The 15,255-nt window shown below is 37.6% G+C and overlaps 2 protein-coding genes across 4 annotated transcripts in view; both read left to right on the top strand.

Moving 5' to 3' along the window:
* Positions 1-15,255, top strand: part of USP8 (ubiquitin specific peptidase 8) — a 75,703-nt gene that overhangs the window by 25,210 nt on the left and 35,238 nt on the right. For all 3 annotated transcript variants that reach the window (XM_008058397.1, XM_021712500.1, XM_008058395.2), the window contains 2 exons: positions 10,368-10,530; positions 13,985-14,027. In XM_008058397.1, the coding sequence (XP_008056588.1) occupies positions 10,368-10,530; positions 13,985-14,027 (206 nt within the window). The remainder of the gene's footprint in view (positions 1-10,367; positions 10,531-13,984; positions 14,028-15,255) is intronic.
* Positions 5,348-6,317, top strand: LOC103260744 (uncharacterized protein C1orf131-like). The gene has a single exon (XM_008058394.2). The coding sequence runs from the start codon at positions 5,348-5,350 to the stop codon at positions 6,209-6,211; it is 864 nt and encodes a 287-aa protein (XP_008056585.1). The 3' UTR covers positions 6,212-6,317.

The following is a 15,255-nucleotide window of genomic DNA, read 5'->3' as shown; positions in this document are numbered from 1 at the left end:
GGCCACTGCACTCCAGTCTGGGCGACAGAGTGAGACTCCAACTCAAAAAAATAATAATAATAATAATAATTTTTAGGATTTATCCACTTATAACTGAGCATGCATATAATATTCCAATTCCTAGAAATAAGTCTTATGTTAACTAGGATGCAAAAATTAAAATATTTTGCAATATCACCTATATTATGTTTATGTGTTACAACTAATATTTTCATTGAAATTTAATGAGTGCTTAGAATGATAGATTGTTAAGGTAAGCACTGGTGTATTTAGACTAGAGGTTGGGACCAATTTCTCTGTTTAATATTTGTAAATTTCTGACAGTATTCTTTAGAAAAATTTAATTCTTCATATGCCCCATGTTATACTGTGCTACTAGACAATGGTTAGAGGGGCATGAAGTATTTACTGTTAGTTTTGATTTGCCTAGTTACAGAAGTTATAGGTATATTTAGGAAAAAATGTAATTCTGGTATTTGCCAAAACTGGCATACAAGGCTTATGAAATAATTATAAATAAAAAATAGTATGTTTTAGTTTTTTGTTGTTGTTGTTTTTGTTTTGTTTTTTTTTTTTTGAGAATTCTCACTCTGTCGCCCAGACTGGAATGCAGTGGCTGCTCCCGGCCACTGCAGCCTCGACCTGCTGGGCTCCGGTGATCCTTCCGCCTCAGCCTTCCAAGTAGCCAGAATTACAGGTGCACTCTACCATGCCTGGCTAATTTTTTGATTTATTGTAGAGATGAGGTCTCGCCAAGTTGCCCGGGCGTGTCTCGAACCTACGGGCTCAGGCAATCCACTCACCTTGGCCTCCCAAAGCGTGGGATTACAGGCTGAGCCACCGAGCCTAGCTTAGTTTTTAATTGTTAGTTGTTATTTAAATTTAAATTGTTACCTTATGAACATCATAATGCTGTCATGTAGATACTAGTACATACATTTCTGTCCATATCTATTGCATAAAAATTGTTAATGGATAAATCCAAAAGCATTCCCAATAATATGATATAGGAGGAGAGAACAGTGGAACTGGTTTCATGTGATACAAGCTGCCAAAGCTTTGCTGGTGGAAAAGACAAATTGAGATACTGATGATGCAAATAATTGTTAGAAGGAGGAAATTGGAAAATTTAGCCAGAGTGGCATATTTCTGTACTGACTTGCATTGTTTTCACTAATATTGTGTCATATGTTATTTGTATCTTAAAATAAAAAGATACATGTATTGAAAAGATGAAGCAAAATTAGTTGAGTCTAGGTGGTGGAAATTAATGATTTTTCAATTTTAAGATGTTTATTTACTATTGATATTGCTTTTGCAATAAAGGGGAAAGGAAACTATTGTGTTTGCTGAATTCTTCAGAAGGAAAATTAATAAATATGTGATGATTCACATGTAAGTTATCTAGGTGAAAGAATGTCTTTATATAGCTGTAACTGGTAACTAGGAACAAAGGATCTTTTTGAAAATTTCTAGTACAGTGGGGCTTGACTGTGAGATGTATTTTATTACTAGTACATCTTTTAGACAATGTTCATGTGAAGATAATTTTTTGCAGTGTGTAGCATCAGAATATTAAATACATATACATTGCAGTGACAAGGGGAGATACTTCTTGAAGCAAACATAGTTTTCTGTAATGACTTGGTACTTTTTTCTTTAAGTAAATAATTCTTGACCGGGCACAGTGGCTCATGCCTATAATCCCGGCACTCTTGGAAGCAGAGATGGGAGGATTGTCTGAGCCCAGGGGTTTGAGACCAGCCTGGGCAACTTGGTGAGACCTCGTCTGTGCAATAAATTTTAAAAAAAATTTTTTTTTAAATTAACTGGGTATGGTGTCACATGCCTGTAGTTCCAGCTATTTGGAAGATTGAGGCAGAAGGATCACCTGAGCTCAGTAGGTCAAGGCTGCAGTGACCATGAGCATGCCACTGTACTCCAGCCTGGTGACAAAATGAGATTCAAACTAAAAAAAAAAGAAAGAAAGAAAATAATTCTCAATGAGAAAATGATTCATTATTTAGATATTTACTTTTTATACATTGGTAGAATGGCCCATCTTTCAGTGTAATGGGATCCCTATTACTAAATGACCTCTGAGATCCTTTTTCATTTTAAGGCTTTTTTAATACACTCTGAATTTTTCCTGTGTTATAGGTTACTTTGTGACTAGATGAGACTCTTTCACTCTGGGTTTTTCTCCCTGTATGCCCTCCCCTAAGTGTCTGCCTTACATGTTTGGTGTCTTTCATTGACATTTAGAGCCGCTCTATATTAACATATGTTCACATCTATCCTGTCCTAATTCTGTAATAAGTCAGCCACAGAGCTCTTCTTCTCCTTTAAGTCTCTGAAGTCTGCCTGGTTAGGATTTCTCTCTTGTCAGGTCAGCATTCTGAGAAAGGGCACTGGGGATATGCCCTCTAGGGTTTGGAGAAGAGACTAACTTTAAGGTGAAAGCCCTAAACACTTGGGTGAATTATCTGCTAAATTCTGCCCAACCATCTGATGTCATGGTATATATCTCACTACTTCAAGGACAGACATGGCTCCAGATTCTAAACAAACACTTTAGCAAAAAGACTTAATACATATCTAGTAAACAGATTTCAGCATCACCTGCCATTAGGGAATACAAGTCAAACATTTATTCACTTACTCATTTCTTCTTATTTTTTTCATGGACAGTTCTAATACAATAGATTTACTCATATCTTTTGCATTTCTGATGAGGATATTCTTAGAGGTAATTTGGACCAATCTCTATACAGATATCAGAATCCTAGTAAAAAGGATTATATAGGCAGGTAAAGGAATCAGAAGTCAGTGTCAGATACACAGCATATCTTTCTCTCACTTCGCCTTACTAACTGAAGCTCCAAAGTAGGAGAGCTATCAGCACTATTTAGATGGATTTGCTGGGACTATAGAAGCAGAACAAATAGCAAGGTAGGGGATAAGAGAAGGAAACAGGAAAAAAAAAACCCCATGCTCACATTAAGAAGAGGTCGTGTGAGCACACAAGAAGGTGGCAGACTGCAACCCAAGGGGAGAGCCCTTACCGGACATGGACCATGCTGGCACCTTGATATTGGACTTCTAGCCTCAAGAACTACAAGAAACAAATTTCTGTTGTTTAATTCCCAACCCCCCACCACCTGCAAAAATAAAAAATAACAGGAAAAAAGGGAATCTTAAAGTTTCTTCATTTCTCAAATTGGATATTGACTGATGGTGCTTACCTCTTAGGCAGACAATTCACATACTGTTCCAGAATAGAAAAAACACTACTAAAGAAGAACTATAGAGCAGTGAATAAGTGTGGAGCCAGACTCCTGTATTTGGATCCCAGTTTATTCACTTACTAGTTGTGTAATCTTGGGCAAGTTACTTAGCCTCCCTCTGCCTCAGTTTCCTCATCTGCAACTTACCTCATAGCGCATTAAGCAAATTAGCATATATGCAAAGACTTAGATGGAGCCTGTCCCATAGTAAATACTCAATAAGCGTTTGCTATTACTATTGTTATTAATAATGGCAGCATTCTTGTTCTGTAACACCTTTCTTCCTGGCACACTAGTTATTTGCATTGAAAGGGCTAGGAAAAATGACTGCGTAATTTTGCTCCTTGAAGCTCCTGCTTCAAGTCTTTCTTTCATTTCTGTTTTGTAATGGTGAAATAGATGCTGGCATATGATATAAGCAGGAAAATCTGGAGTAGATGTTTTCATAGAGATAGCAAATAGTGATACATGCTTGCTATTCCTTTACCAAGTTCTTACACAGTGCAGTAGAGAAACAGGAGAAGTGAATTTACCAGTAAACAAGGTCCTATTAGAGATTTGAGAATCCATTGATCACTGGTTACTGCCTAAGCAGGTAAAACATCTCTTTTTGCAAAAATCTGTTTGAAGTCATTGTTCACTCCCCCACCCCAAATCTGTTGGTGGAGTCATCATTCACTTTTGTCTCCATTTATTTTATTTTAACATACTGATTTTCATAAATCTAAGAGCTATATTGTTTCCTTAGTAGAGCTCTATAATTTATTTTGAAATATTTTCTTATTTCCCTTTCTTCCTTGACCCATGTATCATTTAGAAGTGTACTGTTTAATTTCCAAATATGTGGGATTTTTCACGTAACGTACTGATTTTTAATTTAGCTTCATTGTGGCTAGAAATGTGTAGTCCTTTTAAATGTATTAATTCTTGTTTTTATAGCTCAGCATATGGTCTATAGTGGTGAATGTACCATATGCACTTGAAAATGTAGTTGTTGAATATTCTGTTCTCTGTGTGTCATTTAGCCCAAAATGGTTGATAGTGTTGTTCAGATCTTCTTTTTTATGATTTGGGGGTGGCAGGGGCAGGGCGGTGGTTTCAAGTTGTATCAGTTATTGAGAGAAGAATTTTAAAGAAATCTTTAACGGTATCTATTTCTTCCTTTTATTCTTTCGGCTTTTGTTTTATATATTTTGAAATTCTGCTTTTGGCTGTTACTGATTCTTGATGATTTGGTCTTTTAATCATTATGTCCCTCTTCTGGGAATATTTTGTATCCTAAAGTCTACTTCAAGGCCACTCCAGCCTTCTTGTGCTTATTGTTTGCATCTTTTTTCATTTACTCTCCGCCTATCCATGTCTATACTTACATGCTCCTCATGAAGACATCATATAATGGGATCTTACTTTTCACTTATTTTCACAATCTCTGCCTCATTATTGGTGTGCCATTATTCATCTGTTCACATTTAGTATAATTGTAATATGTTTAAACTTAGGTCTGTAATTTTACTATTTGTTTCCTTTTGTGTCATGTTTTTCATTTCTTAGTTTTCTGCCTGCCTTTGAGTTGTTCCTTTTTGAATTCCATTTTAAGTTATCTACTAGCTTTTATAATTATACCTCCAAATTTTTAAAAAGTAGATTCTCTAAGGATTTCTCTTTCTCCTCTTCTCCCTACCCCCCGCCACTTCCCTCGCTGCTGCTGTGTGTGTGTGTGTGTGTGTGTATGTATGGATATATATCCTTAATATCGGTATTATATCTCTTTATATAAAATATAAAAACCTTGCAACCATATAATTCTACTTACTGCCCTTCATGCTTTATGCATTGGTTGACTCATTACACCTACACATCAGAGCCTTTCCCTAATACAGTTATACTTTTTGCTTTAAGTAGGCATATGTGTTTAAAATAAATTAAGAGGAAAAATAATAGTCCTTTATGTTTATTCACCCTCGTATTTACCATTTTTGTCACACTTCATTACTTCTTGAAAATATAGGTTTCCAGGAGGCGGGGCTGGCGCCGGGGAAGCAGGTTCCCGGCAGGCCGCGATGGCGCCGGAGCGGGGACCCGGGGCTGCCCCGCCTTCTGGCTCCCCGGCACTGCTGGACGCCCTGCTCCAGGACCTCTATGACTTTGGAGAGACAGAAGATGAAACAGAACAGAAGAGAATCGGGAAGAAAAGGGAAAACAAGAAGAGACATATAGAAGTTCCCATGGCCTTGGCAGCAGAGCCAGCTGTCCTGCCTGGTTCTCCTGTAAGAAGCCAGAAGAAGAGTGCTTCCAGTTTCTTCAAGAAACTCAGAGAAGAGCTGCAGTGTACTGCTGGCACTCCCACTGGTCCTTCTTCAGGACCCAAAGTCTCTACTGCTGCAGTGTCTCCCTCTCCCTTAAAGAACAGCACACGACAAGTAGAAGTGGTGGAATTTCACAGCAGAAATAAAGAAAGAAAGCTGAAGCCAGATCAGGATGAGAGCACAAAGACTAAAACTAGTGTTTTGGAGAAAGATATGGATATACAAGAATTTAACCTAGAAAAGGCTCGTTTGGAAGTGCATCGGTTTGGGATCACGGGTTATGGAAAAGGAAAGGAAAGAGTCCTGGAACAGGAACGTGCCATCATGCTGGGTGCTAAGCCTCCCAAAAATAGTTATGTGAACTATAAGGTTTTGCAGGAGCAAATCAAAGAAAAAAAGGCAGCAAAGGAAGAGGAAAAGAGAATGGCCCAAGAAACAGATCTTTTCAAGAAAAAGAAGAGGAAAGGACAGGGAGACAGGACATCCAAAAAGAAGAAGTCGGCTCCCAGTATTTTGTCCAGTGGACGGATTGGACAGGTTGGAAAATTCAAATATGGGGCATTGATTCTGAGCTCAGTTGATATCAAGAAAATAAATTCTTCCAGAGTGGCTAAATGAAGTACTCGATCAGATAAAAAGAACGGGAGCACCTGAGTCAACAGCCCTGACACTGGTCCCCTGCAAGATATCTAGATTATGATTTCATGTTTCACAGACTGCCTTTTCATTTAGGAAAACATGTCAAACAGAAATAACATTTCCAGTCGCTGAAGTGTCTGTCCTGTGCTGCTAAACACATAGGACCAAGTATGAGGAGAGCATGGGGGGGGGTCCCCACAAGTGCCCCTGCTGCTTCACACGCACTGGGTTTGGTGCGTTTGAGTGTAATAATGTTTTTCACAGTTTTATTGTTTTGTAAGTGCTGATAATTTACATTAAATTGCCTTTTAATATTTTTAATGATTTAGTGCTTTGGTATCATGAAAGAACCAAGAGTCTGGTAACATAGCAGTTGTTTTGTGGAAAAGCAAATTTTAGCCTTTCGTGTATAAAATCAACTTTTAACTTTTTAAGAAGTTATATAAATAAAAGGCAACTTTTTAGTAAAAAAAAAAAAGAAAAGAAAATATAGGCTTCCATCTAGAATCATTCCTTAATGCTAAAGAACCGCCCTTAACCTTTCTGGTAGTACAGGCTTTTGGGTAGCAAATTTTTTTGTTTGTGTTTATTCGTCTGAAAATGCCTTTATTTCATTTTCGTTCTTAAAGGATATTTTCACTAGATGCAGGATTCTGGGTTGACAGATATCCCCCACCCCTTCAGCACTTTGGGAGGCCAAGGCGAGTGAATTGCCTGAGCCTGCGGGTTCAAGACCAGCCTGGGCAACATGTTGGTGGGACCTCATCTCTACAATAAATTAAAAAATTAGCCGGGTGTGGTAGTGCGTGCCTGTAGTTCCAGCTACTTAGAAGGCTGAGGCAGAAGGATCGCTGGACCCCAGCAGTTTGACACTGGGATGGCCGTGAACATGCCACAGCACTCCAGCCTGGGCGACAGAGTGAGATGCCAAGTCAAAAAAAGTATTATGTCACTGTCTTTTAGCCTCCATTGTTTCTGATATTTCTTACATGGAAATTCATATCAATCATTTATATCATTGATGTTTAATAGATATCATTTTTCTCTGGCTCAAGATTATCTTTTTAGCTTTGATTCAACTGTGATATGGCTAGGGATAGTTCTCTTTGTATTTTCCCTATTTGGGATTCACTGAGTTCCTGCAAGTTTATGTCTTTCATCAAATTTGGGAAGTTTTGGCCATTATTTCTTCAATTTTTTTTATTCTCTTGCTGAAACTCTGGCTATTTATATGATCAACATTTGATTTTGTCAAACCAATACCTTTCTTTTCTTTTTTTTTTTTTACTTGTTTTTCTCTCTGTTCTTTGGATTTGACAATTTTATTGTTCTTTTTTTCAAGTACTGACTTTTTCCTTTGTCATCTCCAATATTCTGTTGAGTGAGTTTTTTTTCAGCTATATGTTTCAATTCTAGAATTTCTACTTGGTTCCTTTTCAGAGTATCCATTTTTCAGAGATTTCCTATTTATTCATTGCAAGCATATTTTTGTTTACATCCTTGAACATAGTTATAACAGCGTCTTCAAAATCTTTATATGGTAAATCCACTATCTTGGAGTCAGTCTGCATTGTTTGCCTTTTCTCTTTAAGTGTGGTTCCCCCCACTTTTTTTTTTTTGGTATGTATAATAATGTTGGACATTGTGAATGACACATATAGAGGTTCTGTATTCTGTTTTATTCCTCTGAAAAAAAACGTTTTTCCCTAATAGGCAGTTAACTTGGCTAGCCTTAAATGTTAAGCTTTGTCTTACTTGTGGTAGGCAGCAACTGAAATATCTTTTCAGTTCTTTTAGACTTAACTGGGACCCTTGGTGTCTGTCTTATGTGTGCTTAATTCAGGTGTCAGCTAGAGATTTGGGTAAGTTTATGCAAAGGATTTGGAACTCTGAATCTCTGGGATTAAGGTTTCTTTTGGAATTTTAGCTGCTTCTAGCATGAAAGCCTGCTTTAGATGTAAAGTCATTTAAAAAAAAGAGAGAAATTTAACTAGAGGCCCTTCCTTTCTTCCAAGTGTCAACTCCCATCCACTTTTTACTGTGGATTGCTCTCCAGTGCCTTCAAGTAATATGTTGACCAGAATTTATAGTTATCTATGAGAGGGGTTCAGTACAATAGAAACTACTAAGCCATTACTAAAATTAGAATCCCCTTCGCCCATCTTTGTTTGTTTGTTTGTTTGAGTTGGGGTTTCACTCTGTCACCCAGACTGGTGTGTAGTTGCATGCTCACCACCACCCCACCGTCAACCTGCTGGGCTCTGGCGATCCTCCTGCCTCAGCCTTCCAAGTTGCCAGAACTATAGGCGTGGATTACCATGCCTGGCTAATTTTTGATTTATTGTAGAGAAGAGTTCTTGCCAAGTTGCCCAGACTGGTCTCAAATCCGCAGTCTCAGTCAATCCACTTGCTTTGGCCTCCCAAAGTGCTGGGATTACAGGCTGAGCCACCAATCCCGGCCCCCATCTTTATTTTTCAAGGAGACTAGATAGCATATAAAAAATAATGTGTGATAATTATAATCACCATGTTCCTATCAATCCTTAGTGATCATTTCGAACAACGGTATAAGTAATTCAGAAGGAATTGCTAGCATAAGGATAGAAAATAACTGCTTAATTTTTTTGAGGAGAAGCACTGTTTTCCTTATATTTCTTCCACTTAAGGAATAGCTCAGTTTTGTGTGACATACTAAATTCTCCAAGAGCTAAAAGCATCGTTTCTTGTTAAGTAGATGAATTATCTTACAGATAGATGGCACATTTTTGGGCACTGTTAATCTGATACTGACAATGTGGTAGGAAATAATTTTGAGTTCAGAAGTCAGCTTTAAATTGGGCTGAACAATTTTGATATGTGAAACTGATACAATTCTTTGAATAGTCATTTTCATTGTATAGTATTATTTGTTCATTTAGAAATTTTTATTATGGAATATTAATTCAAAAGTGTATATGAAATGTAAAGATATAACAGAATAATAAAATGAAAACTTTATTCATTTATTAATAATTATTGACTTTAGTTAATTATTCATCTCCCTTCCCCCCATTCTTTTATCTTCTCTCTCTTCCTTTTGTAATTTGAAACTCGCAGGCATTGCCAAGCATTGTAGGACAAACAAGGTTGCAGGTCCATGATAACATAAATTCTTTCCTGGCAGTAATAGTAAACATTGCCTATAACTTAATAAGGAATAATTTCAGATTCTTGGATATCTGCTAACTATAGTTTGGATAGCTGTTTAACTGCTAACAAATTGGAAATATCAGTGAAGTCATCCTTTTAAAAAAAAATGTTACTTAGTAATACTTTTCCCCCTGGTGTGTATACATTTTTGAATACTCATTTTTACATTTTAATTCTAAATCATAAACACACGTGTGATATTTGGGCTATTTCTTTTTTTTTTTTTTTTGAGTTGGAGTCTCACTCTGTCACCCAGACTGAAGTGCAGTGGCCACTCCCGACCACCGCAGCCTCGACCTGCTGGGCTCCGGCGATCCTTCCACCTCAGCCTTCCAAGTAGCTGGAACTATAGGCGTGCGCTACCACACCCGGCTAATTTTTGACTTATTGTAGAGACAAGGTCTTGCCAAGTTGCCCAGACAGGTTTCAAACCCATGGGCTCAGGCAATCCACTCACCTCAGCCTCCCAATGCACTGGGATTACAGGCTGAGCCACCGAGCCAGGCTGCTATTTCTTTTTCAGAGAGAATTAGTGATTGTAAATCCTTTGAAAAGGAAACTGCATCAGATTTGAATCATTATAAGAAGCTAATCCTACCAAAGGCGATCTACAGATTCAACGCAATACCCATTAAAAAAAAAAAGAAGTTAAAATGTGTGAGAGAGAAAGAGCAAAAAAAGCATGAAATGACTTCAACTTGAGAACATATAGTTTGTTTTTTAAGATTTTGGGGCAATTTGAAGTAAATCTGTAGATGGCCTAAGAGGGCAAATGTCTGAATTGTGGCTTGTAAAGGAGCATTAGCTGAGTTGGATTTCATTAGAGGGAGAAAGTAGGTAGCCATAAAATACCTCAAGGCAAGACACTAGTTTTATGAACTGGAACTCCTTTACTTTCCATGGTTATGCTGATAAACGACATCTTGACTGATTTTTTTTCCATTAGATATGAAGAAGCTGAAGTTCGGAAAAAACTTGAAGAAAAGGATAGACAGGAGGAAGAACAGCTGCAACAACAGAAAAGGCAGGAAACAGGGAGAGAGGATGGTGGTATGACAGCTATAGGTTCTTTGGAGAATGTATTGGATTCCAGAGACAAAACCCAAAAGGTATTTCAAATTTATTGTGTGAGATAAAAGACTGGTTCTGTTTGTCATGTGATTTGCTTAAAAAGAGTTTACATACCTGTAAAATAAAGTTCTTTTATAAGTAAGGGAAAATGTTTTCATTAGAAATCAATTTACGTATTCTAGCTTCAGTTGATTCCAGCTTTTTCTGTGAGCTTCTGTAGCAATATGTTCTGTACAGTAATAATTTTTTTTTCTTTTTTTTTTTTTGAGTTGGAGTCTCACTCTGTCGCCCAGACTGGAGTGCAGTGGCCGCTCCCGGCCACCACAACCTCGACCTGCTGGGCTCCGGCGATCCTTCCGCCTCCGCCTTCCAAGTAGCTGGAATTACAGGCATGCGCTACCACGCCCGGCTGATTTTTTGATTTATTGTAGAGATGAGGTCTCGTTGCCCAGGCGGGTCTTGAACCCGTGGGCTCAGGCAATCCACTCACCTCAGCCTCCCAAAGGCATGGGATTACAGGCTGAGCCACTAGCCCAGCAGTAATAATTTTTTTAAAGCAATCACTATAAATTTAATTAAAGCAGTAGAAAGAGCATTTGATCTGAGCTGTGATTCATTATATCTGTTATAATGGTCCTTTGTCAAGTCTTGTTAACCACCCTGGGACTCAGTTTCCATATTGGTCAAATGAAGGTCTTGAAATAGATGATCTTTGTGGTTTCTTTTTTCTTTTTCTTTTTTTTTTTGAATTGGAGTCTCACTCTGTCACCCAGACTGGAGTACATTGGCCGCTCCCGGGCACCGCAGCCTTGACCTGCTGGGCTCCTGCGATCCTTCCGCCTCAGCCTTCCGAGTAGCCGGAATTACAGGCGCGCGCTACCACGCCCGGCTAATTTTTTAATTTTATTGTAGAGATGAGGTCTCGCCTGTCCAGGCGGGTCTCGAACCCACAGGCTCAGGCAATCCACTCACCTCAGCCTCCCAAAGGCGCAGGATTACAGACTGAGCCACCGAGCCCGGCTTGTGGTTTCTTTTTTCTACTAATGTAAGAAAGATTTGGTATGCTACCTTGTTTGATGCCAAACCTTTTATGTTTCTGGGGTCTCATTCTCTCCCCTTTGCTTTTTCCTTCTTTTTCTCCCTCAGCTTCCCCCTTCCATTTTCACTGCCTCTCTTTCAGTTCTGTTAAGCAATTACTTGTAGTCTTTACAGTTACATCATGTTTGCCAAAAGACATCAATGACTTAGTCTGTATCTACTAACTATCACTGTATCTCCTTTCCTTCATCTCCTCAGAAACTTTTCTTCCTGAAATATAATTTCCTCTTCACTATTGAAAACCATGGGAAAATTTCTGCTTTGATTTTTTTTTTTCTAAAGCATTTTGTAGCTTTTCAGTTATCATTTGTATGTGGATCATCATCCATTTCATTAAGTAGTTGTTGAATTGCTTATGACATTGGGCAAGGCACTATGTAAAAAGATGTGAAGAAATCTGGTCTTTTAATTTTAGGAAATCACAGGATAAATAATGCAGATAAATAATACAGCCTTAGTTAGGGACATGTTCATTTATAGGGCAAATGACTGATATAAAAAAACAAGACTTGCGTTTTGGGAGACTGAGGTAGAAAGATTGCTTGAATTTGCGACTAGCCTAGGAAACATAGAAAAACCCTGTCTCTACAAAAAATAAAAAAAATTAGCCGGGCATGGTGGCACACGCCTGAAGTCCCAGCTTCTTGGGGAGGCTGAGGAGGAAGGATCACTTGATCCTGGGAGGTCAAGGCTGTGGTGAACCGCGATCATACCACCATGCCACTGCACACCAGCCTGGGTGACAGAGTGAGACCCCAACTCAAAAAAAAAAAAAAGCAAGACTTGAAAGAACTGTGTGAAGGGAGCTTTTTGATCTTTTCTTTTTGCCTTTCCAATAACAGGGCCACCTACTTTTTTATTGCTCTTACTTTTGTTTAGCCTTTTTATTTTGAAAAGAGAATACAGGTAACCCCTATCATTCACTTCAATAATCAGCTAACATTTTGTCAGTTTTTTTTTTTTAAAGCAGGATTTATTGAGAGGACAGAAAAGCTCCCACAGTGGGAGGGGACCCAAGGGGGTTACCCAATTTTTTTTAGCTGTTGCTTTTCCTTTTTGCTGGAGTATTTCAAAGCAGAGTCTAGCAAACATATCATTTTACTCCTAAGTATTTCAGAATACATCTCAAAAAGGACATTTTCTAAATGACCACAATGCTGTTTTCCTGTCTTACAGAATTAAGTTATTCCCTCATATAATCTAATACCCGGTCTTTATTCAGATTTTCCCACTTGTCTTAAAATGATTTTTTAGAGTTGATTTGTTTGAATGAGGACCCAAACAAGGTAGTCTCATTGTCTTTTGGTTGCTATATTCCTTAAGTCTCTAAAATAATCTCTGCTTGAGTCCTCCCTCTCTCTTTTTTGATTTCATACATTTGACTTTTTATACTGGAAAATGAGCCACATTCTGTAATTATCTGATTGCTTCCTCCTTGTGTCATTTTACTTGTTTTTCTATCTCCCATTATTTCCTGTAGGCTGAAAGTTTGACCTAATAAAGGCTTAATTAGATTCAGTGTCTATTTTTGCTTTTTGGCAAGAATGCTTCATAGATGATACTGTGTATTTCATATTGTATCATATTAGGTGGCATATATACACTTTTCTTTTTTTATTTCTAGTAATGCTAAAGTTGATTAATTTGCCGATGTATGAAGTGAGTTAGTACCTTCCAGGATTATCTCGTGTTGTCTTGGTTAGAAAGTATAAACTCCAAAAGTAGTATTTTGTATTACTTTATTTTTCTTTAATTATCTAATGAAGGATACTGAATGGGGTAGCTAGAATTTTTGTTTCATTGTAAGAAGTATTTATTGGCCAGGCTTGGTGACTTAGCCTGTAATCCCAGCACTTTGGGAGGTCGAGGCTAGTGGATTGCCTGAACTCGCAGGTTTGAGACCAGCAACTTGGCGAGACCTTGTCTCTACAATAAATATAAAATTAGCCAGGCACGGTAGCATGCACCTGTATTTCCGGCTACTTGTAAGGCTGAGGCAGAAGGCTCGCCAGAGCCCAGCAGGTCAACGCTGGGGTGGCCATGAGTACTCCAGCTTGGGCAACAGAATGAGACTCCAACTCAAAAAAAAAAAAATAGTACTTACTAATTAAATATTAAATTTCTATAACAATTTGTGCTTTTAAGTTATATTTGGCCTTTGAAGAAAATTTTGAGGAAGTGTCTTATGATTCTGATATGTTGCTAGTTATTTTAACTGTCATCTTTTGCTAGAGTCACCTGTTAATGCCATTATTATTTATCTGTGTTTTTATAAAATGTCAGTACTCTGCACACTTCTTTTCTTATGATTTTCATTTTAATAAAGTAAATGAAATATTATGGTTGAATTTTTTGTTTCTGTGAAAGTTGAAACTATTTTTTCCTATGTAATAGATCAATGGTGAAAAGACTGAAAAAAATGAGACCAAAGAGAAAGGTAAGTATGTGCAGAAAGAGGAAATTGTTTTAGGTTTTTATTGAGCTCTTCTAATCAAAATAAGCTTCAGATTTTATTCAGTGGGATTCTTAGCATTGCTCTTTAATTTCTAAGCTTTATTCTTTTTTCTTAGCCTGTACAATTACATTGAAAATGTCTTAGGTTCTATATTTATCATGAGAGGTATTTAATAAATAGTTTGAACCTGATGTGATAAAATATAGTAATATCCAGTTGAAAACATCAAAACCATAGCTTGTATTTGTTGTTTTTTTTAAAGACACAGTTCAGCAATAGTCCTGAAGAGCATGAACTCTCCAAAGTCATGCTGCCTGAGTTTGAATACTAGCTCCTCTGTGACCTTGAGCATGTTACTTAAACACTCTACCTTTGTTTCCCTGTTTGTAAATTGGAGGTACTAATAGTACCTATTTCATAGGGTATTATTATTGAGTTAATATATGTAAAATTCTTAGAACACACAGGAAACTTTTAAGAATTAGCTATTATCATTTATGACTCCAGGTTGTAGGCTTAATTTTTTTTCTCCCAAATTCATTCCGTGGTGAGACTTAATTATTTAAGAGGCATCTTCACCATCCTAAAAAAAAAATCTAGAACAATAATTTGGAAGTTATCCATAGGAGGTATAGTTGCTCTGGTCACAAATATGTGACCTAAACAACAAATTAGATTAGGAAATTCCCTTAATCTACTAGAGAGGTTTTCCTCTGTCAGAAAAGGTTTAACTTAAACATAATTATATGTAACACTCAAATAAATTCTCTACTTAAATTATTGCCATGCAATAATTTTTAAAATAAGCTGAGCCCTATTTTCCTAAAGCGATTATCAATTCATCCCAAAATTAATCTTTATACATTTGTTCCTTTGTATTTCATCATGCTTAGATGTTACCTTTCTTAATAGTTTGTTCTCAACTTCTGGTTTTTTTGGGTTTTTTTTTTTGAGTTGGAGTCTCACTCTGTTGCCCAGACTGGAGTGCAGTGGCTGCTCTCCGCCACTGCAACCTCAACCTGCGGGACTCCAGCGATCCTTCCGCTTCAGCCTTCCGAGTAGCCAAAATTACAGGCACGTGCTACCATGCCCAGCTGATTTTTTGATTTATTGTAGAGATAAGGTCTTGCCAAGTTGCCCAGGCGGGTCTCGAACCCACAGGCTCAGGCAGTCCACTCACCTTAGCCTCCCAAAGGCGTGGGATTACAGG

Source organism: Carlito syrichta, unplaced genomic scaffold, assembly GCF_000164805.1.
Source record: "Carlito syrichta isolate Samal-C Ts95f unplaced genomic scaffold, Tarsius_syrichta-2.0.1 Scaffold303328, whole genome shotgun sequence".
NCBI classification, from domain to species: Eukaryota; Metazoa; Chordata; class Mammalia; order Primates; family Tarsiidae; genus Carlito; species Carlito syrichta.
The sequence above is the reverse complement of the archived record's forward strand: the minus strand, read 5'-3'. Positions and strand labels throughout refer to the sequence as shown.

Excerpts from the sequence above, each read along its gene's own strand:
- LOC103260744 (XM_008058394.2), top strand. The coding sequence starts at position 5,348 with ATGGCGCCGGAGCGGGGACCCGGGGCTGCCCCGCCTTCTGGCTCCCCG.